Consider the following 26,235-nt stretch of genomic DNA (forward strand, 5'->3'; position numbering starts at 1 on the left):
TGCAAATGTTGACATATGTCGACTGAAAGCACTTCTGTTCATGAACAGATTACTTCCTGCATAAGCAGTTCTAAATGGCCCCTCAGTAAAATTCGAAATGGTTAGATATCAAAATTTGACGGTATTTGGTGGCTTTGGCTCGTCAATTTATGCCATATTCAAATGAGTGCAAAGAGGACGGCAATCATAAGGCAGGACACGGTTATGACTCGTCCCATGAGAATCAATCCCGCAAAAGACTCAGGTTGGATCCCAGTGTTGAAAGAAATGCAGAAGAACTGATGAAATCATGCAAGAAGGAAGCAGCATAACAGAAGAAGAAAGAGGTTTATAAACTGAATTCGAGCCATTAGTACTTTTGGGACACATGCTATACTACATATTTCCCTTTTGTATATAAGAAGTTATAATGTTCTCTTTAATTAATACTTATTTTCCTTTTTTTTTATTTTTGGTTATCTTCAAAACATGCTAGCTTTTCGGATGCAATTTTCCTCTTCTTTGATATGGTGGCCTATAGCTGAAATAAGTTGGAACTAGTAAATTTTATGTCTGAAGACTTGTTTCTGAAATGTGGAAAAAAAATGTATATATAAAAAAAGAAATATGCACATGCCACATAAGAATTGAGTACTGGCTGTATATTTGGTGTAGCCAAGTTGGCTAGATAAGTTTTCTCCCTTCGACACTTTTAAGTACAAATTCGGTACCATGCAGAAATTCAAAGTTCTCTCGAACAAAAAAATAAATAAATAGAATACTTGGTCAGAACAACAAATGCTTCACCAGAACAATTGGTAGCATGCCGAAATTCAAAGTTCAATCTCGACGGTTGCCAAGAGCTTGTATTCATTCCTCCCATAATATGCGCATGAAATTAAGGGGGTGTATTTGAGAATTTTAAAGAGTTAAATGAATTTATAAATTTATGAATTTTTATGGAGTTTAATTTATTTGTAGAGATTCCATATAAAATTTTGATTCAATTCATTCAAAATCTCATGGGAGAGGTGAGATTTATGGATGCTTAAAATACACTATGAAATCTCTTTAATCCTCTTTAATTCCTCAACTTTCTCAAATTTTTTAAAATCCTAATTGAATACACCCGGATTTCTAAAGATTTTAATAAACTATCTTAAAATTCTAATAGAATAGAATCACTTAAAATCTTGATTAAATACTCCTAATTTTATTAAAAGAATTAAAATTTCTCAAAATCCCAATTGAATGCACTCTAAAAGGAAAGTTATATTATCAAACGAGAAATAGAAAGTAAAAGACTATAGACCCACACAATAGAGAAAGTGCCAAGAAATTGAGAATCGTCACAATTACTGATAAAGATGGCCTCCTCCTCAAAATGTAGCAAGTACGACGTGTTCTTGAGCTTCAGAGGCTAAACGCCCAAGGAATTGACGAACAACCTCTACTGCACATTGAAAGACCACAGATTCAACGTCTTTATCGACGAGAACGAATTGACCAGAGGCGAAATTATCACACAAGCACTGAAGCAAGCAGTCAAAGACTCTAGGCTTGCTGCTGTCATCTTCTCAAGCGGGTATGCCGAGTCGAGATGGTGTCTTGAACCTGCAGAAGAATAATGGGGCAAATGGTTTTGCCAATTTTCTATGACATCGATCCTTCCGATGTCAGGCATCAGAGGGGTGCTTTTGAGGAAGCATTCCGGGAACATCAAAAGCGCTTCCCTGAAATGGTGCAGACCTGGAAAGATGCTCTTAATGAAGCTGCAGAGTTGGCCGGCGACGATTTTAGTGCGACTGATGCGTGATTACTTACTTCCTTTTCCTTTTTAATTCCTTAATTATAAAATTCAATTGCTATTGGAAGAAAGCATACTTTTACTTTTCCATGTTTCCTTCCTTGTTTACTTTTCCATGTTTCCTTCCATGTTTTATGCTTCCATGTTTCATGCTTTGTTTTTTCTTTTTTTATGTTTTGCTTTCCTTGTTTTTCGGCTCTTTCTGTTTCTTTTCCTTGCTCATTTATATGAGCCCTTGTAATTGGTTTCATAGAATTTCACACAATACAAACATAGACATTCAAAATTCAATATGGTATCAGAGCAGTGACCCTAACCGGCCTGTCTCTGTGGTGTTCTCTTGAGAGATTTGTGAGCTTCTTGTCCTTCAATCATGGCTGAAGAAAGCTTAGTAAATTTGGAAGGAGACGGCTTTCATGCTACTCCACCATCAACACACTCAGATATTGATATCAACCCAAATCAACGTCTTAGTTCTGTCTTGCTAAATGAGTTTAACTATCTTCCATGGGAGAGAGCAGTTTCTCTTGCTCTGGGAGGACGATCAAAGCTTGGTTATGTTAATGGTGCTATTCCAATGCCTGAGACTACCTCACCGGAGTATGATGCTTGGCTATGCAAAGATCAGTTGGTCATGTCGTGGCTACTCAATTCCATGGATCGTAAGATTGCAGAAATTTTTAGCTATGCTGAATCCTCCATGACTCTTTGGAAAAATCTCAAGGAAATGTATGGAAATCAGAACAATGCGGCTAGAGTGTTTCAGTTAAAGAAGGACATTGCTAGTTTGCAACAGGAAGGGAAGCCATTTGTGCAACATCTTGGAAAGCTGACCACTATGTGGAACGAGCTGAATGTGTATCGACCACACACCATCGACGCTGCTGTGCTAACTAAAAGAGCCGATGAAGACAAAATATTCCAACTCCTAGCAAGCCTGAGCCCTGAATTCGAAGATCTTCGAAGCCATATCCTCATGAATCCCGACCTGCCTTCTTTTTCAAGTGTGTGTGCCACAATTCAAAGAGAAGAGGTTCGAAGGAAAGTCATGACCTTGGACATGAAGGCAAATATACCAGAAGCTAGGGCTTACTTCTCTAACCAAAAACTTGGTGAGGAGAGAGGCTACAAAGGAAAGAAAACTGGCTTAAAATGTAGCCATTGTGATGCTGGTGGGCACTCAAGAGACCGATGCTGGATTCTTTATCCAGAGTTAAAACCAAAGGTGTCTCGAAAGGCTCGTACAACCCTTCTTACAAGGCAAATCATGTTGCCACAACTTCTTCTGATGGAGCACTGAAGTTCACCACTAATCCAGCTACACTGATCAACGAGTTTGCTATGTTTCTTCACAAGAAACAAGGTCTTGGAGATAGTGAAGGACCACTAAATCAGTGTGACAACAATCAAACTGCACTACTAGGACATTTTGCTGGCTTTCTGGCTGGAAATGAAGGCGTGGTACAAAGGGACATCCTAGGTATCTTACACTCCTTCTCAACTGCTCTCAACATTGGTAATGTGCATGATTATTGGATTATAGATTCTGGAGCCACTGATCATATGACTAACAAGTCTACAAACTTGCATAAATTTGAAAAAATTTTCTATTCCATCCCAAGTGTCAGTTGCCAATGGAAAAAATGCTATGGTTGTGGGAAAAGGAAAAATACATTTGATCTCAAGTGATGTCGAGTCTGAGGCTCTTTATGTTCCCTCATTCCCTTTTCAACTTTTATCTGTTAGCAAGATCACAAACTCATTAAATTGTCTTGCCATTTTCTTTCCCAAAAATGTGATCTTTCAGGATGTAGTCACCAAGAAGACGATTGGTGAAGGATTTTTCTTAAATGGTCTCTACTATCTTTCCAAGCATATTCAAGTTCCCAAGGTTTTTCAAGTCACTTCAAGCTTAGCTCAAGAACAACAACTTTGGCACCAACGTCTAGCACATCCTTCTGAAAAAGTTCTATCCACCTTGTTCCCAAATATGTGCAAAGTTACAAGTCCTTGTGATGTTTGTCATTTTTCTAAGTTTACTAGATTACCATTTACTTCCTCTTTGTCTAGGGCTAGTCACCCTTTTGAAATTGTGCATTCCGATGTTTGGGGACCAACTATAGAGTCTTTTGATGGATACAAATATTTTGTAACTTTTGTGGATGATTTCACAAGGATTACTTGGTTGTATCTTTTGAAATTTAAAAGTGAAGTGATGGAAGTTTTTCAAGATTTTCATAGACTTGTGGCCACCCAATTTGCTTCAAAAATTCATATTTTACGATCAGATAACGGCACAGAATATATGTCTCATAACATGTCACACTACTTGAGCACGCATGGTATATTACACCAAACAAGCTGTGTTGGAACACCTCAACAAAATGGGGTGGCCGAGAGGAAGAATAGAGATCTACTTGAGAAGACTAGAGCTCTTATGTTTCACATGAATGTGCCTAAGAAGTTTTGGTCTCAAGGAGTCCTTACTGCGGCATATCTCATCAATAGATTGCCTAGTAAAGTGTTGAATTTTAAATCACCTTATGAGGTCTTGAAAAATAGAAAGATCAACTTTTCCTATTTGAGAGTCTTTGGGTGTACATGCTTTGTTCACATTCAAACTCAAAATCGTGACAAGCTAGACCCAAGGGCTGCCAAATGTGTCTTTCTAGGTTATTCATCTACCCAAAAAGGTTACAAGTGCTATAATTCAACAACTAGAAAAATGGTTGTTTCAAGGGATGTTAAATTTGAAGAACATGTTCCTTACTTTTCACAATCACTGGATTACTCTAGACAGGGGGAGCATTTGATGGACTTATTTCCTTTTCCATATCCAAACGGAGAAGATGCAACAAGCACTCCTAGTGATCATGTGCCGGATGATGTTAACCTTCACTCGGTGGAACATCTTGAAGATGAAAACCCTTCCTCATCAGAGATTCACACTGCACCCTCCAGTGATCCTTCCAACCATGATGTTGTTCAAATACCTGTAGTTCAATCTCCTACAGTTCGTCGCAATCCTGCACGAGAGAGGAAACTTCCATCCAAGTTGCATGATTATGTGACCTACACTGCCAGGTATCCCGTGACTGATGTTATTGATTATAGCAAAGTCTCATCTTCTTTTGCTACATTCCTAAGTGCCATTAATGAAGCTCGAGAACCTCAAAGTTTTCAAGAAGCCAATCTTTACAGTGAGTGGAGAAATGCTATGGCAGAGGAGCTTCAAGCCCTCCATGAAAATAACACATGGACTATAGTGAAACTTCCAAAAGGAAAGAAGGCAGTGGGGAGTCGTTGGGTGTACAAAACTAAGTTTCATTCAGATGGCACAATCGAAAGGAATAAGGCTCGCTTGGTTGCTCAAGGTTTTACACAAATCTATGGCGTCGATTATAAAGAGACATTTGCTCCGGTGGCAAAAATGAACACTGTTAGAGTATTGTTGTCGGTTGCAATTAACAATGCATGGCCTCTCTTTCAAATGGATGTTAAAAATGCTTTCCTGCATGGTGAACTTGAAGAAGAGGTTTACATGAAGCTACCCCCAGGTCATCCTCAATCAAACAATCCAGAAATGGTGTGCAAACTCCATAAATCCATTTATGGTCTCAAGCAAAGTCCACATGCATGGTATGCCAAGCTCAGTCATGTTCTGGAAATGGTTGGTTTTTGTCGAAGTATTGCGGATTCTTCCCTATTTGTTCGTTCCAGCTTAGTGGGTAAACTAGTTGTGCTCATTTATGTTGATGATCTAATTGTGACAGGTGATAATATGTCAGAGATTAATGCTCTTAAACAGTATCTCAACAACAAGTTTGCTATCAAGGATCTTGGCACTCTCAAATACTTTCTGGGCATCGAGATGGCACACTCTCACAAGGGTTTCTTCCTCAACCAACGCAAGTATGTCATGGATCTTCTTCACGAAGCAAAAATGACAGATTGCAAGCCTGCTCGTACCCCCTTGGATAGCAACTTGAAGCTAAAAACTCACGGTGATCCAGTTCCCAATTTAAGTTACTATCAAAGAATGGTTGGCAAACTCATTTATCTGACTATCACACGTCCTGATATATCATATGCTGTCAGCATTGTTAGCCAGTTTATGCACTCTCCAAGCATGGATCATTTGAAGATTGTTCATCGTGTGCTACGTTATCTTAAGGGTTCCATTGGTAGAGGAATTCTTATGCGCAACAATAGTCACACTCAGATCTCAGGCTATACCGATGCTGACTGGGCAGGCAATTCTCTCGATCGCAAGTCTACCACTGGGTTTTGTACGTTTGTGGGAGGCAACCTAGTTACCTGGAAAAGCAAGAAACAAAGTGTTGTTGCACGCTCTAGTGCAGAGGCAGAGTATCGTGCTATGGCGTCCACTGCTTGTGAACTTATTTGGCTCAAAAGCCTTCTGTTGACTTTAGGTTTTCCTCATCAACAACCCATGTCCCTACACTGTGATAATCAGGCCGCGATGCACATTGCATCGAATCCTGTATTCCATGAGCGAACTAAACATATTGAAGTTGATTGTCACTACGTCAGAAATCAAGTTCAGTCCAAGGTGATCGACACTCACTACACGCGCAGTCATGATCAACTTGCAGATATTTTCACAAAAGGATTACCCTCTGCTGATTTTCAACGTCTTTTGCTCAAGCTTGGATCAATTAATCCCCTTGATCCAGCTTAAGGGGGAGTATTGGAAGAAAGCATACTTTTACTTTTCCATGTTTCCTTCCATGTTTACTTTTCCATGTTTCCTTCCATGTTTTATGCTTCCATGTTTCATGCTTTGTTTTTTCTTTTTTTATGTTTTGCTTTCCTTGTTTTTCGGCTCCTTCCGTTTCTTTTCCTTGCTCATTTATATGAGCCCTTGTAATTGGTTTCATAGAATTTCACACAATACAAACATAGACATTCAAAATTCAATAATTGCCAATCTCTGTTTACAAAATGTCGATAAACTGTAAATTGATTTCAAGTAAAGGCTAATATTCTTTGATTTTATGCATTTAAATGCAAAGCTTAAAAACTCCGATATCAGAATACATCAATGCTTGATCTTACTACCAGTGTTCTCAGATCGAGCTAAATCACATCGATTAACGTAGTGCACCTGCGTCACTATATATTCAAATCTTTTCTCCCAAAAAACAAAAAAAAAAAAAAAGAATTTGGTAATGATGTGTTGAGCTTTAGAATTTAGATAGGTTGAGGTTTTATCTCCCCTATACCATTGTTGTGTAGTGTGAAGAATGCATGATTAGGCTTTTGAAGATTAGGCCTTTGTCTCTCACACATTTTTCAATATTTTCAAATGACAAATAGTAGGACAAGGTAGGAATACAAGAATAGAACAATATCCGAAGGCATTTAGCAAACGAACATTTCATTTACATTCTTTACTTGAAAAAGTAATTGTTGTGGCATATTTGAGAGACCTCCCTCTCTATGTACAAGTGTGATCTTTGCTTGCCTTTCTCCTTGATCATCTTCTCCTCAAGTAGTCCCGTGTCGGATCTTACTTCGAAATCCTTGTGAGGGGACTTATTCTCATGGAGATCTTACTTGATCATCTTTGATTCCAGTAGTCCCTCCCTGCGTTTTGATCTTTGTGACTCGGAACTGTTTCGTTTACAAGTTCTGATCACTCTTCGCAAGAGAGGGCTTTCCTCCACTTCTTTGTGATGGTTTGATCTTTTGCACACTCTCCTCGTGGTGTTCTCTTCTAACACTCACTTGGTCCTCATTAAGTTCAACAGGTCATGCTCTTTCACTAGAGTCCTAACTTCATTCATTTTTCGTTGCACAATCTATTGGTGTTTTCTGCTCACTTCTCACACTCATCCACGATTTCTGCTTTCAAGCAGCACACAGAGAGACTTTTATCTCTCAGTGATTCTCTCTTTTAGATATTTTTGGAGAGTTGTCTTGTACAATTTTGTTCTACAAACCACAATTAAAGATATTAGTCTTTTCTTTTATTTTGAATTTTAACGACCAGGTATAAAGGAAGGTTTGTCAGGAAAATTGTTGGTGAGATCACTAGGAAACTGAAGAACACATACTTAGCCATAGCCCCAAACCCAGTTGGAATAGATTCTCGCGTGCAAGAAATTGGTAACTATTTGGATGTTGAAGGATCATATGATATTCGCATAATTGGAATTTGGGGTATGGGCGGACTGGGTAAAACGACGGTTGCCAAATCCATTTTCAACCAATATCAGGGTATGTTTCAATGTGCTAGTTTTCTTGCTAATGTGAGAAAAGATAAGAAACTGGTTGATTCGCAAAACACACTTCTTTATGATGTATTGAGATCAGGAAACATAAAGGTTAGTAGAGCTGATGAAGGGACTGAGGATATAAAAAGAAGACTTGGCAACCTAAAGGGTCTTGTCATAATTGATGATGTAGACAGCGTGGACCAGTTAGATGCATTAGCTATAGAACGTGACTCGTTTGGTCAAGGAAGTAGAATTGTCATAACAACAAGAAATGAACATTTGCTAGAGGCACTAAAACTGGATAAGATATGTCATCTACCAGCAATGAATAAAGAAGAATCTCTTTAGCTCCTTAGTTGGCATGCCTTTAGTAAGAATTATCCTAATGAAGAATATGTTCAAGTCTCAAAGGAAGTTGTTGAATACTGTGGGGGTTTGCCACTCGCACATCAAGTTTTAGGTACTTATCTACGTGCAAAAAGCATAAGTGAATGGAAAAGTGCATTGGGTAAATGGAAAAGATCGCAGCCTTGTTCAGCAATTCAATAAAGGTTTAAGATAAGTAATGATGGGCTAATTGATGGCGATGTGAAATCTATGTTCCTTGGTATATCCTGTTTCTTTATTGGAATGAACAAGGACTATGTCATGAAAATACTGGATCAACATGACTGTAATACAACAATAGGAATTAGGGAACTGCATGACCAATGCCTTGTAACTGTTGATACAGAAGGCAATCTGATGATGCATGGTTTGATTCGTGACACTGGCAAAGGAAATTGTACGTGAAAAATCCCCAGACATCCTTGGAAAGCGTTGTAGATTGTGGGATCACGAAGATGTAAAACACGTATTAAGGACCAAAACTGTAAGTACATTCGCAATCAAATTGCATATTAAATGCATGTTCATAGTAAAGGAGAATTTATATGCATATCCCACATCTAAGAAATTGCATGCTTTGAATGTGTCAAGAGTACAACATACATTATACAATGCATTAATTAGGTATAGGTTCAATGAACAGAGAAATAAGGGTAGACTAGGGAAAGTGTAATAGAGAACAAAAGTGTAATAGCCCTGTAAAACAAAACTGAAGTCTAAGCAAACTCTGGCTCACGGAACTAGTGGCTGCAGCAGTTGAAGTTGAAGCAAATAACCCTCGTCTTATTTTACCTTATTTTATTTTGTAACATGCAAGGGAAGAAGTTCAAGGACTTGTTTTAGATTTGTCAGAACGTCACAAGCCTAGCTTTAGTACAGAAGCATTTAGAGATATGCATGGATTGAGAATGTCTTTCTCATGCTCCTCCTTCTTTGCTTGCAAAAACCTGTGAGGAAAAGGAACATTGGGTGGAACGGGGTTAGAATTAATCAAATTTGAACCCAACTTACCTCTAGTGGCCGAATTGGATGCATTAGGGTCCCTAGGTAGTTGCGGCAAGAGTGTTTCTACCCTTGCCATGGCCTTGCTTGCCTCATCCTTTCCCAATTGCAGCTTCCCCTCTTCATTAGGACCTGTTTTGGATGGGTTGGATGTAGTGCCAACTTCTTTTCCACTTCTCAAGGTGATTGCTTTGGCAAATTCGAACCTTCCCTTTGGATTGACAATGGTTGAGCTCGGGAGCTTGCCTTGGTCTCGGAATTGCCCTACAAATTCCGCAATTTGCCCAATTTGCTTCTCTAAGTGGTCCATCCTTTTTTCTTGGTTTTGCATGGCTTTGTTTTGATTCTCTTGCCCCTGAGACAAATTGGTAAGTAACTTAAGAAGTGTATCATTGTCCAAAGACGTACCTTGATTGTTTTGGGCAGATTGGGTTTGGTTTGGATTAGAGCTGTATGGCTTGGTGTAGAACCCCGGGGGTTGTTGCCTAAAGCCTCCTTGTTGTTATGGTTGTTGAGGCTCCCTCCACTTGAAGTTTGGATGGTCTCTCCAACTCGGATTGTATGTGTTGGAATATGGATCATTCCTTGGCTGATTTTGGCTTGGAAATCCAATGGCATTTGCACTCTCCCATCCCCCTTTCTCAATCAATTGAGGGCACTTTTCTGAAGGGTGTCCTTGGATAGAACATACACCACATACAATTGGTCCTTGTTGTTGGAAATGTGCCCTAAAACCAATCATATGATGATACTTTATGGACATTTCACATGTTAAACTAATCTAGTTTAATATTAAGGGCAAACATTATTGTTTGAGCCATCTCATATAAATGTTATATGCTTAAACGATAAGTCCAAGGAATATGTGATTGGAAGAATACGATCTAAAGAAGTTAGATTCATGAGACCATTCTTTCGTTGACACATCCTAAACGTTCCTGATCATAGGATTGTCAATTGGGCATTAACAGTCCGTTAAGATCAGTACGTGCTATGTCTTCTCTCAGGGAGAGTGACTAGTCTCGATTCATTGGTGTGTGTGACATCAAGACAAGTACGTAGGTGCTCAATAGAGAATGAGTTCACTGAACACGATCAACGAAGAGTTTTCATATTCATGTCACATGAGAACTCATGGTTGGGATAATGCAAATTAGTCTTTTGACCTGAGGCATCACAGTTGTCTTGTGGTTAGGTCCTTAATCTTTGATTATGTCAAAGTCACTCCATCATGAGGGTGTCCATGGCATCGTTGGGGTTAAGCCACTTAGCTATGGAGGCAAGTGAATGCGCAACAAGGGATCTCTAACCTTCAAACTGTTTGAGGGAGAATACTCTATGATATGATTTAGAATCTCTGGCCAGAGTATGAATGAGATGTTGGAATGCGTTCCAGATCACATTCAAGGTAATCATATAAGTACAAGATTCACATTGGATAGTAGACATGAATAAACTATCAAACCAAACAATGTGGTCAAGAGTATTGTATTAGAGAAAGACCGTATTGCATTTGTAATCCTAAACTGAATAGGTTCTCCACCTCTTCTGATTAGCTTGGGTAACCATGACATGCTGTTAGGCGTCAACCATGGTTTGTGGAAGCCCTAAAAGTGTATTATCACTAACGGGAGAATTGAAAGTAAGTTTCAATTCACAATCGATTAGAAAGAGTTTTAATCGCCCACTGCCTCGCTAAAAGGAACCTAATGGATCGTTCACCGAGTAAGGTAGAGTTTGAAGAAACAACGGAGATGAGTAAGAATAATTAAATGGTTTAATTATTTATCTAAGGCTAGGATTAATTAATATGTTAATTAATCAAACGAATAAGTTCGTTAAAGACCTCGGGTTAGTTTTGGGCCGTAAGGCCCAATGGGATTTGAATGTCAAGCCCATTAACTCAAGATGTATGACAACTTGAATAAAACAAAGGGCTTGAAAGCCCAATAAACCTATAGGCCGGCCATGTGTAAAAGAATAGGGCTTTTGGTCCATTAGGTCACTTATTTAAAGGGACTATATAAAAGACTTTATAGCCTAAAATTTACTAAGGGTTATTTTTGGGGAAAGGATGAGAACACAAGCTCTCCTTTCTCTCAAAAATTTCGGCCACCTGGGAGGGATCATCTAGCAATCAAACTCCTCCAAGGTCACTCATTTCTTCTTCATTATGCCTTGGTGATGAATCATTAGAGGTTCTCAATTTTGGGAACTTGGAGAAACCTTTTCATCCATCCAAATCCATGGATCTAAGATGCAAGGAATGAAGGCCCTCTCTTTGGGTGATTAGCCTTTGCTTATGCAAAGAGGAATCTACAAAGGTATTGATTTCTCAACTCACTTTGTTTTGAGTTGAGTCTTGGTTCACCTATCTACTAGGCTTTGAATTTCATGGGTAAATGTTTTGTTTTAAGTGCATACAAGCATGATTCCGCCTTTAATTGTTAATTGCATGCTATTGATGTTGCTTAAATGAACATGTTTTTCACAAATATTCCTTCAGCAATGCCGAGTAAAGGAAGGACTGTGAAGGCCTTTGGTTAACACATCAGCAGTTTGGTCATCAGTGGACAGATATTGAACTAACAAGTCTCCCTTGTGAACTCTTTTCCGAATGAAGTGATAATCCGTATCTAGATGCTTAATGCGAGAATGAAACACCGGATTGGCACTTAAAGCAATAGCAGACATGTTATCACAGTAAATGGTTGGTGGCTCAGGTAACTCAACACCGATATCTTTAAATAACAACCTGATCCAGGCCACATCAGCAGCTGTATGTGCCAGTGCTTTGTACTCAGCTTCTGTGGAACTCCGAGATACTGAGGTTTGTTTCTTGGACTGCCAGGATATAGGGTTATTACCGAGATAGACAACATATCCAGTCACTGACCTTCTTGTATTCAAATCAGCAGCCCAATTCGAGTCTGAGTATGCAGTCAACTTAATAGCAGTATCAGATGTATATGTAATGCCACACTCTGAAGTTCCTTGAAGATACCTCAAAATCCGCTTAACAGAATTGAAATGAACATCCGTTGGTTCTGTCATGAATTGACACACAGAGTTGACAGCAAATGCTATATCTGGTCGAGTAAATGTTAAGTATTGTAATGATCCAACCAAGCTCCTATACAATGTAGCATCTTTCAACAGTGTACCCTCAGTGAGTAACATCTGACAGTGAGGTTTACATGGTGTAGTGGCAGGTTTACAAGACTTCATACCAGCTTTATGAATGAGATCCTTGACATACTTGGATTGATTAACAAATATGTCACCATTAGCTTTGTAATGAATCTGTAAGCCCAGAAAATATGTAAGTCTGCCCATGTCCTTTAAATCAAACACTCCTGCCAAATCTTGAATCACAGCATTGAGTTTGGTACCATTGGATCCAGTAAGGATGATATCATCCACATATAATAGCAAAACAAGTACATCAGTCCCATCAATTTTCACAAATAAACTAATGTCAGAAGATGATGCACTGAATCCCAACGTTGGCAGATAACTAGTAAATTTGGAGTTCCAGGCCCTTGGTGCTTGTTTGAGACCATACAGGGACTTGATTAATTGACAAACATAATTCGGATGAGATGGATCAACAAAGCCCTGAGGTTGTTTCATATAAACCTCCTCTTGCAATTCCCCATGTAAAAAAGCATTTTTGATGTCTAACTGCCTTAATTCCCATTTGTGAACTGCTGCCAAGGACAAAATGAGCCTCACAGTTGTGTGTCACACCACTGGACTGAAGGTTTCTGAGTAGTCAATACCTTGTTCTTGAGAAAAACCTTGAGCTACAAGGCGAGCTTTGTACCGAGACACGCTGCCATCAAGATTTTTCTTGAGTTTATAGACCCATTTACTGCCAATGATCGATCTGTCATGAGGAGGAGGTACTAATCGCCAAGTTCCTTGAGATTTAAGAGCATTATACTCCTCTTGCATTGCAAATTGCCATTGAGGTATAACAGATGCTTTTCTAAAACTAGATGGCTCATTTGAATCAGTAATAGAAGCAACAAAAGAAAAACCTCCACTAAATGTGTGATTAGCATCCAGCATTAAAGAGTGAAGCTCAGGACATGAAGCAATAAATGCAGCATAGGATTTCTGAGTTATAGTACCAGACTTCAATCGTGTAACCATTGGATGGCCAGATGGTTCAGGAGGCACGGTATCAGATATTGAAGTACAGATAGGAAGATGTACCTCTAACTGTGATGGACTATGGACAGACAACAGTGATATTGTATGTTGAGACATTGTTGGAGTAGAGGAGACAGAACCTGTAGGAGTAGTAATGAGATCCTGTGCAGTGTTACTTGGCATTCGCAGATTCTGGGAACTATGCTCAGTACTGTCTTCAACAACTTATGGATTTCCAGATGGAACTGTAGCAGGGACCTGAGAAGTGTGATGAGCTTGACTTCTATAATCATGCACTTGAATAACCACTGGAGAGACTTTCGATTTTGAAGGACCATTCACATTCCCAGCTTGAGATAATGAGGGCAACACAAATGGAAAAACCGTCTCATCATGAAGCACATGCCTTGACAACACTAGCTTTCGTGTTGACAAATCATAACATACTACTCCCTTATATCCAGAAGCAAACCCCAGAAAAACACACTGTTTAGTCCTGGATTGTAATTTATGCTAGTTATATGGTCTCAAGAATGGATAAACAGCAGTACCAAAGATCTTCAGATTATGAAGTGTTGGATCTTGAGCAAACAGAACTTGATAAGGTGATTTCATGTCTAAAGTCTTACAAGGCATTCTGTTAATGAGAAAGGCAGCATGTAAATAGGCATAATTCCAAAACAGCAATGGAACATGAGCTTCTGTCAATAAGGAAATAGATGTCTCTATTAAATGTCTATGTTTCTTCTCTGCAATACCATTCTGCTGAGGGGTATATGGACAGGAGATAGAATGAATAATCCCCTTAGTGTCCAAAAACTTGGTGAATATGTGACTCATGTACTCACCCCCACCATCAGTTTGCAGACATTTAATAGCACAATTAAATTGAGTTACAATAAAGGAATGGAACTTGATGAACACTTGGAAAACATCAGATTTATTCATAACAGGGAATAACCAGAGAAATCTGGAATACTCATCTATGAAACTTACATAATATCTATATCCTTCCAATGACTTAATAGGAGATGGACCCCATACATCCGAATGGACTTTTTCAAACATGAAACTAGCTCGAGTATCTCTTACTACAAATGGTTGTCTACACATTTTGCTAGACAAACAGGAAGTACACACAGAAGGACTAGAATCAATACTAACAGACTTATTGAACCCTTTGAGCATTAGAGACAAAACTTCCTCTGATGGGTGGCCAAGTCTCTTATGCCAAGTTGAAATTCTAACAGCTTTGCCAAGAAAAGCAACACCTTTACATGACCGAGCAACAAATCTTCTGGAAAACACACTCACAGGAATCTCATATAACTCTCCTCTACTCATGCCGTGGTACAACATCACCCCTGTTACCTTGTCCTGTATGAAAAACACACGACCATCACATGTAAACCATCAACCATTGTCCTTACAAAACTGTTTAACAGATAGAAGATTGACTGTAATGGTGGGAACATGTAATATATTCTTTAGAAGTAATGAATGATTAGAAGTAGAAATGATAGATGAACCAATATGTTTAACCGCCAAACCTTCACCATTGCCAATGGTAATTTTATGATCACCATTATATGGAGCAGGCTGATTCAAATTCTCCAGATTTGATGTCATATGGTGTGAAGCTCCTGTGTCTAGAACCCAAGTATCAGCTGCAGAAACCCCTTGTACATTCTGGCCAAATTCAATTGCCGACTGATTCTGTGCAGTAAAAGCTGTAAGGGAAGGAGGTGGTGGTGGTCCTTGATAAGAAAAATTGGTCATGTGCCTGCATTCCAGTGCACTATGACCTTTCTTGCCACAAATTTGACATATAAGAATCTGATAAGTCTGCGACGATGAGCCATAATCACCTCTGCTCAAACAGTTTGGAGCAGTATGCCCCCTCTTGGAACAAATCTGACACTCAATTACTACCGGAGCACTAACATTTGTATTGCCATTCCAGCCATTTCGAGAACCATTATTTGAGTAAGAGTGTCCAAAGAAAGTCTCCCCTCTCTGTCTGTTATTGTAGTAAGGCCGAGAATTGTTCCAGGAGCCGTTCCCATTTCTGTTCGAAGGATAGAAATTTGAAGAATTCCCAAAGTTCCTGTTTTGAAACCTGTTCCCATTTCCTCCATAACTAGAACTACCTCGATACCCTTGAGGACCTCCACTTTTCTGACTACTGTTAGAACTGTCTCATTGTGAGTAATTATCACCTTGATATCCCCCCTTATGTCTTCCACCTGAATTCTCGGAGTGTTCCCCTTGAACATACATTGCAGCCATACCTGCAGTTAAAGATGTAATTCTGGACTCAACAGTAGCTTTAGCACTAAGCAACTGTGCTCGAAAATCCTTCAAATTAATGGGTGTATCCCTACCCAAAATGACAGTCTTAACCACTTCAAACTCAGGAGGCAAACCAGATAGAGCTACAATAACTACATCATTATCTGTAACCCTTTCTCCAGTAGACATTAATTGATCTCTAATTGCCTTCAATCGCAACAGATACTTGTCTATAGAATCACCCCCCTTCTAAAGTGTATGAAATTCAGTCTTAAGTTGATTAACTCTGGCCATTGACATAGACGCATACCTCTCTCTTGTAAACAATTCCAAGCTTCACAAGAAGTTTTACACCCAATGACATACTCCATGGCATCATCAGATAAAGTGGCAATCAACAAACTCAACAGTGCCATAGCTTGTTTAACCCATGATTTATAAGCCTCAGTAATTTCTTTAGTAACACCCACTTCAGGATCAATCACAAACTTAGGTGGACATTGAGACTCTCCAGTAAAGAAATCAAAGAAATCGTACCCTCGTAACACAGATTGAAATTGGTAACACCATTTCACAAAATTATCATCTTGGAGTTTTACAGTCAACATCCCAAGCAAACTTTCAATTCTCACAGCCTTATCCGACATCTTGATTAAGATTCTAAACTTCAACTTTAACAATCTTCAACTCAATCAATTTCTTCAATCAAACAGATAACCCCAAATTTCAAGAACTCTTCCAAAAAACAACACAACTCACAACTGTAACTCACAGATCGTCAACAATGGCATCAGCCTTTTTACATGCAATTATCACAATACCTCAGCAACAACTCAAGACAACAATATATTTCATCAGACTTCAACCCTTAGTAATAGCCTTCACAATCGATCATGTATAAAATTTCACCCGTTTCCTTCAGCGACATTTCCACAAACACCATATATGCATACAAACCAAGACAGATAAAAGAGCCAACCTGACAATTTGCAAGACCCCAACTTCGAATCAACAACGCAACACAAACCAGCAACGAACCAAGATTAGCATAGCGGACAGAATCACCAAGAATCGACGCTCGGCGATGATACCATATTAACAGTATTGGTTGTATTACAACCACCAAGAAAATACAGAGAAGAAAGAAAGGAAGAAGAAGAACGAAGATACAGTAAAATCTTAAGGAAAATCTGAATATTCTTTTGATTGCTTAACTGACTTCTCATATTCTCACATTCTCTTCTTTTATACAAGAGTAACCACACTTCTACACTCTTAGCTGACTGGACTAACCTTATCCCAACAGATCCTAACTATTTAACAGATTCTAACAACCTTTTTTTGATGACATGGCATTTCATATTTTGTAAGGCAGTATAGGTCAACAGTGGGCTTCGCCTTGCGCTTGTTGACGAGAGGCTTCTTGACATCGTCGGCTGGGTAAAACTTGGGGGGGCTTGACTGCCGGGGTGTCGGCGTCAGCCTTGTTGTCGTGGCGGGGGAAAACGCCACTGTTCTTCACCTTGATAGCCCAAAGCCCTCGCTTGTGGTACATCTTGGACCTCGAGTATTTCCGAATCCCTCTGATCAGAATTGGGTTTCTGACCACATTTGAAATCCTCGGCTCCGGTACCATCGCTAACACTCGGAGGTGAAGGTGAAGATTCTCTCCTATCCGTCGCTCGCCACAGCCTCGGAAGCTTGATAAAATAACCAAAATTTGAACCCGAGAATTATAGTCGCCCTTTTATTATGATAATTGTAACACAAAAAAATTGATATGAAAGTAGTAATATATTCTTGATGACTTAACACTTACTCATGTTGACAACTACTGATGATGTTGAGCAATGGTCCTCGACCCTAACTCTATTTACTTTCCATCCGCTCTACCCACACTTGTGGATTAAAATACATAGTTTGTATTTTATTATGAGAACCAAGTTAATACCCTACAACCCACCACCGCATCCCCTTTTTCGCTGCTGTCTTGTCCTCCCTCAACCCAACGAGCTGCCAACAACCTGCTTCTCCCCAACCAAACACTGCAGGCTGCAACCCAGCCAGACCCCTCCCTCAACTAGCACTGCAGCCAACCCATTACAAATCTACAGGACTACAACCATATTTCATGATTTTGTTTGTTTTCATGCAAGTGGGGTTGGTGGGCTGATGGGAGGATTACGAAAATGGGGGATATGGCTATGGAGCGCCCACTTGGCTGAGTGGAGGTTTGATTTCATCGCCGAAAAAGTTCATCGCCATCGGCCTCATCATTCCGGATCTTCTCTTTCGCGGAAGCTATGGTTGTATATGGAGCGCCTGCTGGGTTGATTTTCTTTTTCTTCAAAAAGATTTAGAAGGGTTGTTCAAAAAGGATTTAGAAGGTTAATTATATAATTAAAAATGGAAAAATATCATTGTGGGTCCCACGCACATGCCACGTAATCAGAATATGTATGGAAAATAAACGGAGTTAGGCTGTCATTGCTCAATATTTTGTTAAATTCAGGACCAAATTTAATGAATTTTTAATTTAAGAATCATTGTTTCAATTGACTCATAAATTAGGGATTATTGCTCCAATTTCTTCGATTAAATTAAAATGTCACTTGAATAAATAAATAAATAAAGGGTTTTTTATCACAAATAATCTCTGAAATTGAAAATCGATCAATGTAGTCCCTGAAAATGGTCATTGTAAATCAATGTGGTCATTCAGTCACAATTTTGTAAAAAAAAAAAAAAAAAAATGTTATGTGCTAATATGGCACATAATTGGGTTCCACAAATCTAGTTAATTATTGCTACGTAGATTAAAAACGATTGTTTTATTGGCACCTCATATATTGATGAATACACTCCATATAAAATTTAAATATCAAATGTCTTGTATGCTCTAATATGAAATGACTTACATGCCCTAATTCTTATTTCGCTCACCACTTTGATTTTTGGGTTATTCTAATCACCCTGAAAATTTGCCAACAATTTCATCCGGGTTTTGTTCAAGTTGATTAAAAAACCTGTTTAATTTTTGGGAAATTTTGGTGTTTGAATATGTGGGGTGCTGTAAAAAATGGTGAGATAAAATTGGGGGTTGTTGCAAGCACTATGTATTAGACCATGTTAATGGAGCATTCATGTATACAAAAAAGACAATCTCAATTTTTCTTCCCAGAAGCTGCTTCTCTCAGAGAAAGGGTTTTAAGGAGGCCCTGAGATGAGTAGCTTCTTAGTGCATTGCCTCCGGAGAGTCACAATTTAAGAGTTGTATTTCTCGTTTTGAAATTGGTTTCTCTTCAGATATGGTCTAGTATGATAGAAAGTGGTGTCAGAGGGTAATTTGGGTAAGTAAATGTGGTGTGTTAAAATAATGTTTAGTTTAAAAAGTAAGTATAAGTTTTTTTTCAGTATGTGAGGCGTAAACAGCAATTTGTAGAATGCTAATAAAAAGTCATTAAAAATATTTAAATAATAAAAAAAAAATTGTCAAAAAAAAAAAAAAAAAAATTCCGTGGTCTTCTTCGCGCAAGCATGCTGCCATGCCATCCCTCCCCACCAAAAGCATCCACTCCCAGCAAAAGCAAAAAGAACCCATGGGGAAGGTGGGGTTTTCCGAAATATTCTGCTACGCGTCAGAATTATTGGTGATCTAGGCCTCGGGACCTCGGGTGCAGCGGTAGGTAGGAGGATAAGGTGGTGTAGCAGGGCTGCCATGGCAGCTGAGCCTTCGCGAGGAAGACGATGGAACCTTTTTTTTTTTTTTTTTTTTTTGACAAAACATTGTTTTTTTATTATTTAAATATTTTTTAATCCACATGGCAATATTTAATTTGATCAATTTCAAAGACCATCTTAATAGATTTGATCAATTTCAAAGGTTATTTGAGATGAAAACCCAAAAAAAAATTGAATACTTGGTGAAAGAAGCAAATGCATCACAAGAACAATTGGATCCCATTATACAGAAATTCAAAGTTCAATCTCGAGGGTTGCCAAGAGTTTGTACAGAAATTCAAAGTTAAAAAAAAAAACGTAATGTTTTGATAAATGCGTGGATTTTTTTAGTAATTGGCTTTGTAGCCCATTTTGTTAAGAACAAGCACATTTGAACTCAAGGTTCCGAGTTTGATTCATTCTTTCCATAGTATTGTTTTCATGAAATTTTTTGTTTTAGTACAATGATATACTTTACACTAAGGGGAGAGAAAGTTCGGCTAAGTTACACAATGGATAATCTAATTTAGTATAAAATTTGCCTATTTATGAGATTCAAACCTAAAACCTCTTACTTATAACTGAACAAAAAATATGAACAGACTGCAATATTAAGCTGCTCGCTTACATAAAATTAAGAGTAAAGTATTTTATTTATTTATTTATTCTTTAATTTTTTAATTTATCAATAAAGAAGTTACATTATCAAATGAGAACCGGAAAGTAAAAGACTAGAGCCACACAACAGAAAGTGCCAAGAAGTTGCCAGCCGAAAGATGCAAAAAGCTCTTACTCTATTGTGGACTTGAAACAATGGGGAGTTGACTTGACTTCGGTGTATGCCCGATTTGCCGTTCGTATCGTCAGAATTGCTGCTGCAGTAGCATGCCAACTGATGAAGATGTCCTCCTCCTCCTCAAAATGTGGCAAGTACGACGTGTTCTTGAGCTTCAGAGGCGACACACGCAGGAACTTGACGGACCACCTCGCCTGCACATTGAAAGGCCATGGATTGAACGTCTTTCTCGACGAGAACGAATTGACCAGAGGCGAACCTATCACACCAGCACTGAAGCAAGCAATCAAAGACTCTAGGCTTGCTGCTATCATCTTCTCAAGGGGGTATGCTGAGTCGAGATGGTGTCTTGAGGAGCTGGTGGAGATCTTGGCCCGCAAAGAAACAATGGGGCTAATGGTTTTGCCAATTTTCTATGATATCGATCCTACCGATGTCAGGCACCAGACGCAAGATTTTGAGGAAGCATTTCGGAGACATGAACAGAGCTTCCCTTCCAAGGTGCCGACCTGGAAAGATGCTCTTACTGCAGCTGCAGAGTTGGCCGGCGAGAGTTTTAGTACAACTGCCGGGTACTTACTTCCTTTTCGATTTTAATTCCTTAATTGTACAATTCAATTGCCAACCTCTGTTCACCAAATGTCAATAAACTGTAAATTGATTTCAAGTAAAGGCTTATAATCTTTAATTTTACTCATCTAAATGCAAAGCTTAAAAACTCCGATAACGGAATATATCAATGCTTGATCTTACCACCAGTGTGCTCGGATTGAGCTAAATCACATCGATTAACGTAGTGCACATGCGTACCGTACATTCAAATCTTTTCACTCCCAAAAAACAAAAAAATAAGAATTTGGTCATGATTTGTTGAGTTTTAGATAGGTTGAGGCTTTATCTCACCATTGTTGTGTAGTGTGAAGAATACATGATTAGGCTTTTGAAGATTAGGCCTTTGTTTCTCACACACTTTCCATATATTTGAATGACAAATAGTAGGAAAAGATAGGAATACAAGAAACAGAACAATATTCAAAGGCATTTAGCAAACAAACATTTCATCTACATTCTTACTTGAACAAATAATTTTTGTGGCATATATGAGAGACCTCCCTCTCTATGTACAAGTTTGATCTCTGCTTGTATTTCTTCTAGATCATCTTTTTCTCAAGTAGTCCCATGTCGGATCTTACTTCGAAATCCTTGTGACAGGACTTAATCTCATGGAGGATCTTACTTGATCATCTTTGATTCAAGTAGTCCCTCCCTGTGTTTTCATCTCTGTGACTCAGAACTGTTTCGATTACAAGTTCTGATCACTCTTCGCAAGATAGGGCTTTTCTCCGCTTCTTTGTGATGGTTTGATCTTTTGCACACTCTCCTCGTGGTGTTCTCTTCTAATACTCGCTTGGTCGTCATGAAATTCAGATTTATGCTCTTTCACTAGAGTCCTAACTTGATTCCATTTCCGTTGCACAATCTATTGGTGTTTTCTGTTCTCTTCTACTCACACTCGTCCACTCTTTCTGCTTTCAAGCAGCACACATATATAGACTTTTATCTATTGGTACTTTGTCTCTTTTAGATATTTTTGGGGTGTTGTCTTCTACAATTTTGTTCTAAAAGCCACAACTAAAGAAAAGACTAATATGGTCTTTTCCATTTTTTTTTTTTTTTTTTGGAAATTTTACTACCAGGTATGAAGGAAGGTTTGTCGAGCAAATTGTTGATGAGATCGCTAGAAAACTGAAGAACACATACATGACCGTAGCCCCAAACCCAGTTGGGATAGATTCTCGGGTGCAAGAAATTGATAAATATTTGGCCGATGGAGGATCAGATGATGTCCGCATAATTGGAATTTGGGGTATGGGTGGACTGGGTAAAACGACGGTTGCCAAAGCCATTTTCAACAAATATCACGATAAGTTTGTATGTAAAAGTTTTCTTGCTAATGTGAGAGAAAAGGAACTGGTCAATTCCCAAAACATGCTTCTTTATGATGTGTTGAGATTAAGAAACTTAAAGGTTAGTAAAGTTGATGAAGGGACCAAGGAGATAGAAGGAAGACTTAAGAATCTAAGGGTACTTGTCATAGTTGATGATGTAGACAGCCGGAAACAGTTAGAAGCATTAGCTATAAAACACGACTCATTTGGCCCAGGTAGTAGAATTATTGTAACCACAAGAGATAAACATTTGCTAAAGATAATAAAAGTGGATAGGAGGTGTGACCTACCAGCAATGAATGAAGAAGAAGCTCTTGAGCTCCTTAGTTGGCGTGCCTTTACTATGAATTGTCCTATGGAAGGGTATTTTCAACTCGCAAGAGAAGTTGTTGATTACTGTCAAGGTTTGCCACTAGCCCTTGAAGTTTTAGGTTCTTATCTATTCGGAAGAAGCACAAGTGAGTGGAAAAGTGCATTGGGAAGTTTGAAAAGATCACGGCCTTATTCGGAAATTCACAAAAATCTTAAGATAGGCTATGATGGGTTAACTGATGATGATGTGAAGGCTATATTCCTTGATATATCGTGTTTCTTTATTGGAGCGAACAAGGATTATGTCATGAAAATACTGGATCGATATGATCATGATACAAAAATAAAAATTGGAGTACTCCAGGATCAATGCCTTGTAACTGTTGATAAAGAAGGCAATCTGATGATGCATGGTTTGATTCGGGACACTGGCAGAGAAATTGTACGTGCAAAATCTCCAAACATCCTTGGAAAACGTTGCAGATTGTGGGATCATGAAGATGTGAAACACGTACTGACCACCAAATCTGTAAGTACAATCCCAATTAAATTGCATATCCCACATCATACAATAATATACAATGGATGGATTGCATGTGGGTTCAATGAACAGAGAGAAGAGAAGAACTGATTTTATTTACTGAATTATCTGAAAATTGCCCTATGCAAACTCTGTCATAGATCTAGTGGTGCAGAAGTTCAAGTCTATGCAAAATGCAAATAATCCTTGTCTTATTTTAGTTGCTTTTTGTTTGTAACAGGGAACGGCAAAAATTGAGGGACTCGCTTTAGATTTGTCAGATCGTCACAAGCCTAGCTTCAGCACAGAGGCATTTAGAGGGATGCAGGGACTGAGATTACTCAAACTCAAAGGTGTAAAGTTCACTGGATACTGCGAACACCTCTCCAAAGAGTTAAGATGGTTGTGTTGGACTGACTTTCCTGTGGAGGTCATACCTGGAGATTTCAATCAAACAAACCTAGTTGATATCGACCTGATACAAGTTCGGGAGGACTCCGACATGGTACTGTATTGAACTCAACCAAACTATGTATCAAATCTTTCCTCCACATTTTGTAAATACCAACATCATGCTTTCTCTCTTATATTTGAATTTTGATATTCATTCTCTCTTGTCTGACAGTCACCTGAGAAGTTGAAGTTTCTTAATCTCGGTTACTGCAATGACCTGACCAGTTTACCCGACTTCTCAAAAATCCCAAATCTTGAGAGATTGATACTCAAAGGTTGCAAAAAGCTTCAGGAAATTCAAGCTTCACCAACAAATTTAAAAATGCTAGAAGCGGATGAGTGCATTGCATTGAGGAAAAGGTCCGACTTTCAGGAAATGTCATGGATGAGAGAATTGCATCTGAAAGGGTGCACCAGTCTCACTGCTGATATTAAGGAAGCAATCCTAAAGGTCTCTCTCTCTCTCTCTCTCTCTCTCTTGTATACATACATGCTTGTAATCCTTTTTTTTACCTATCTTTCTCATGGTATAGGGATGGAGTGCGAGCGGAATTGGTGGCCTTTTTCTCCCTGGAAATGAAATTCCATCATGGTTTACTCTTGTCGATCCTCAGGGTGAAATAGTTGTGCCCCAAAGTTTTGGCTGTGATTTAAAAGCACTGACTGTGTGCATCATTTATTCTTCAGACGACTCCCAATCTGGTGGCTCTCTTCGCTCTCTTCGCATTCATGTTGCAAATTGTACCCAGAACACTGAATATCTCATCTCTCCAAAGCGTGCCACTGTAGTAATAACTTCCAATGAAAATTATCTTTGGCTGGGACATTTGTCAAACAAAAAGCTCAATCTGAAAGGTGGAGACAAAATAAATGTTTGTGCACGCTTTGTAGGACCAGCGACTACTGATGATATTCATCTCAGGGTGAAGAAAATGGGGATCAATCTGGAAAAGGAGAAATTAATCAAGGAATATGCACTCGACTGTCAATATATGCCATATTCAAGTGAGTGCAAAGAGGAAGGCATTCATAAGGCAGGACACAGTGATGACTCGTCCCATGAGAATGAATCCTGCAAAAGACTAAGGTCTGATCCCAGTGTTGAAAGAAATGCAGAAGAAGAAACTGATAAATCATGCAAGAAGGAAGAACAAGGTACATAAACTGAACTTGAGCCATTAGTCCTTTTTTGTTACTCACAGAATGTATACTACATATTTCCCTTTCGTATGTAAGAAGTGAACATATAAAATTTTTGATAAAATGTTGATGCCAAGCAAAGAGTAGGCTTATTTAATTTGGTTAAGTTCTTAGTTCTGAAGTGGTTGGGAACGAGGAAAGAAATCAACTGTCCTAAAATCTTATAACTTAAAACCTCGTTTCGCTTGAAGCTCTCTCCAGTCACTCACAAATATCCAAAACTAGCTTGTTGCATTTCTTACACCGCATATTCTTGAAAGTGTGTATCTCCATCTTTGCATGTTTCTTAATCTTGTATACGTCAAATATATTGTTTTTAGTTGTCCCCGCACAACATGTGCTTTAGGCTAGTTGGCCAAGACAATGTGCACACCTTGCACTAAGTTCGAATCTCCCTCCCGGTGAATTAGAGTTGTTTGGAATATGGTAAAAATAAAAAACAAAACAATCTTCATTGCACAAAACTTTTGATAGTTCCAATTCGAAATCCTTATTGGATCCGCAACATTGTGCATCCACGATGGAGAAGTGTTGTTTTCCCTTAGCTGTTTATTTTTCACCATAAGGGTGCCGTACATTATTAACATGCAGGTGTTGTTAAAACCTTGTCATAGAAAATCTGTGATGGTACAAGATCCGGTGAAGGAAAAAGTGTACAACATTTAAAGCAAACAAAGGAAGAGCAAAAGGAAATATTACATTGGAGGGGGACTTTGCGTTTGAACCAGTAGGGCACCATGCTCTGGAAGAACATCGCGGATCACATCAGGTGGTACTTCAAACTACTCAAAACAATCAACAACAGATGAGGCACATATAGCTAGTCTATGAGCGGTTGAATTTGCCTTGTGGCACTGGAGTGTATGTCACACCAGATATCTGAAAAAAGGTTAAATTAGGATAAATTTTGTGTTCTCATGAACTGTTTAATTCGCCAGATCGTTTATTGAAACACAACTTTTAAGTCTTTATCAATTTGGTTTTTTTTTTTTTTTTTTGGTTGAATATCAACTCGGTTGGGTGTGTTTTGAAATTTGATCTTATGGAATATTGAATTTGATTGGGTTGTGTCTTGAAATTTGTTTGCTTTATTGGCTCAAAGATGTATTTTGGAAATGCTGGTTCAAAGAAGTTTATAAATCATTTTTGAGTTGCAATTTGAGGCTAATTAGATGAAAAGTTTCAAATTGAACTAAAATGCTAACAAAATCAAACAAAATGACCAAACTGACAAAGCAAGTGAAAATAAGGTGATACGTACCATGAAAGTGATGAACAAAGTTGTTAACTTTTGAAACAGGGTAACCCATCTACATTGGCCAATATGTGACCACTTAACTTCAGTTTACAAGCCTCATTCTATTGTTTTTATTTTTTTTATTTATGTTCTTTCAAAATAAATGCTTAGCTGTAGACAT

At 38.5% G+C, this 26,235-nt stretch overlaps 2 protein-coding genes across 2 annotated transcripts; both read left to right on the top strand.

The window, feature by feature from the left end:
* The first annotated feature begins 7,807 nt into the window (after positions 1–7,807).
* LOC103945606 (disease resistance protein RUN1) lies at positions 7,808–9,061 on the top strand. The gene is given in 1 exon segment (XM_048570385.1): positions 7,808–9,061. A coding segment is annotated over 1 exon segment (603 nt). The 5' UTR covers positions 7,808–7,974; the 3' UTR covers positions 8,578–9,061.
* An 11,255-nt stretch (positions 9,062–20,316) lies between these two features.
* Positions 20,317–25,878, top strand: LOC103945598 (disease resistance protein RUN1). Its single transcript, XM_048570384.1, has 6 exons — positions 20,317–20,955; positions 22,081–23,173; positions 23,406–23,669; positions 23,790–24,068; positions 24,151–24,772; positions 25,409–25,878. Exons 1-6 carry the CDS (start codon positions 20,483–20,485, stop codon positions 25,429–25,431), a joined length of 2,754 nt encoding a protein of 917 aa, XP_048426341.1. The 5' UTR covers positions 20,317–20,482; the 3' UTR covers positions 25,432–25,878.
* The last annotated feature ends 357 nt before the right edge of the window (positions 25,879–26,235 follow it).

The sequence above is a fragment of a genome, unplaced genomic scaffold (assembly GCF_019419815.1).
Source record: "Pyrus x bretschneideri cultivar Hongxiangsu unplaced genomic scaffold, Pyrus_bretschneideri_v1 Contig52, whole genome shotgun sequence".
Lineage (NCBI taxonomy): Eukaryota > Viridiplantae > Streptophyta > Magnoliopsida > Rosales > Rosaceae > Pyrus > Pyrus x bretschneideri.

Bases quoted from the DNA above. Each gene is read 5' to 3' on its own strand.
- LOC103945598 (XM_048570384.1), top strand. From the start codon at position 20,483: ATGAAGATGTCCTCCTCCTCCTCAAAATGTGGCAAGTACGACGTGTTC. The intron at 23,174-23,405 runs GTAAGTACAATC...TGTTTGTAACAG, and splicing joins ACGTACTGACCACCAAATCT to GGAACGGCAAAAATTGAGGG. The intron at 24,069-24,150 runs GTCTCTCTCTCT...CTCATGGTATAG, and splicing joins TTAAGGAAGCAATCCTAAAG to GGATGGAGTGCGAGCGGAAT.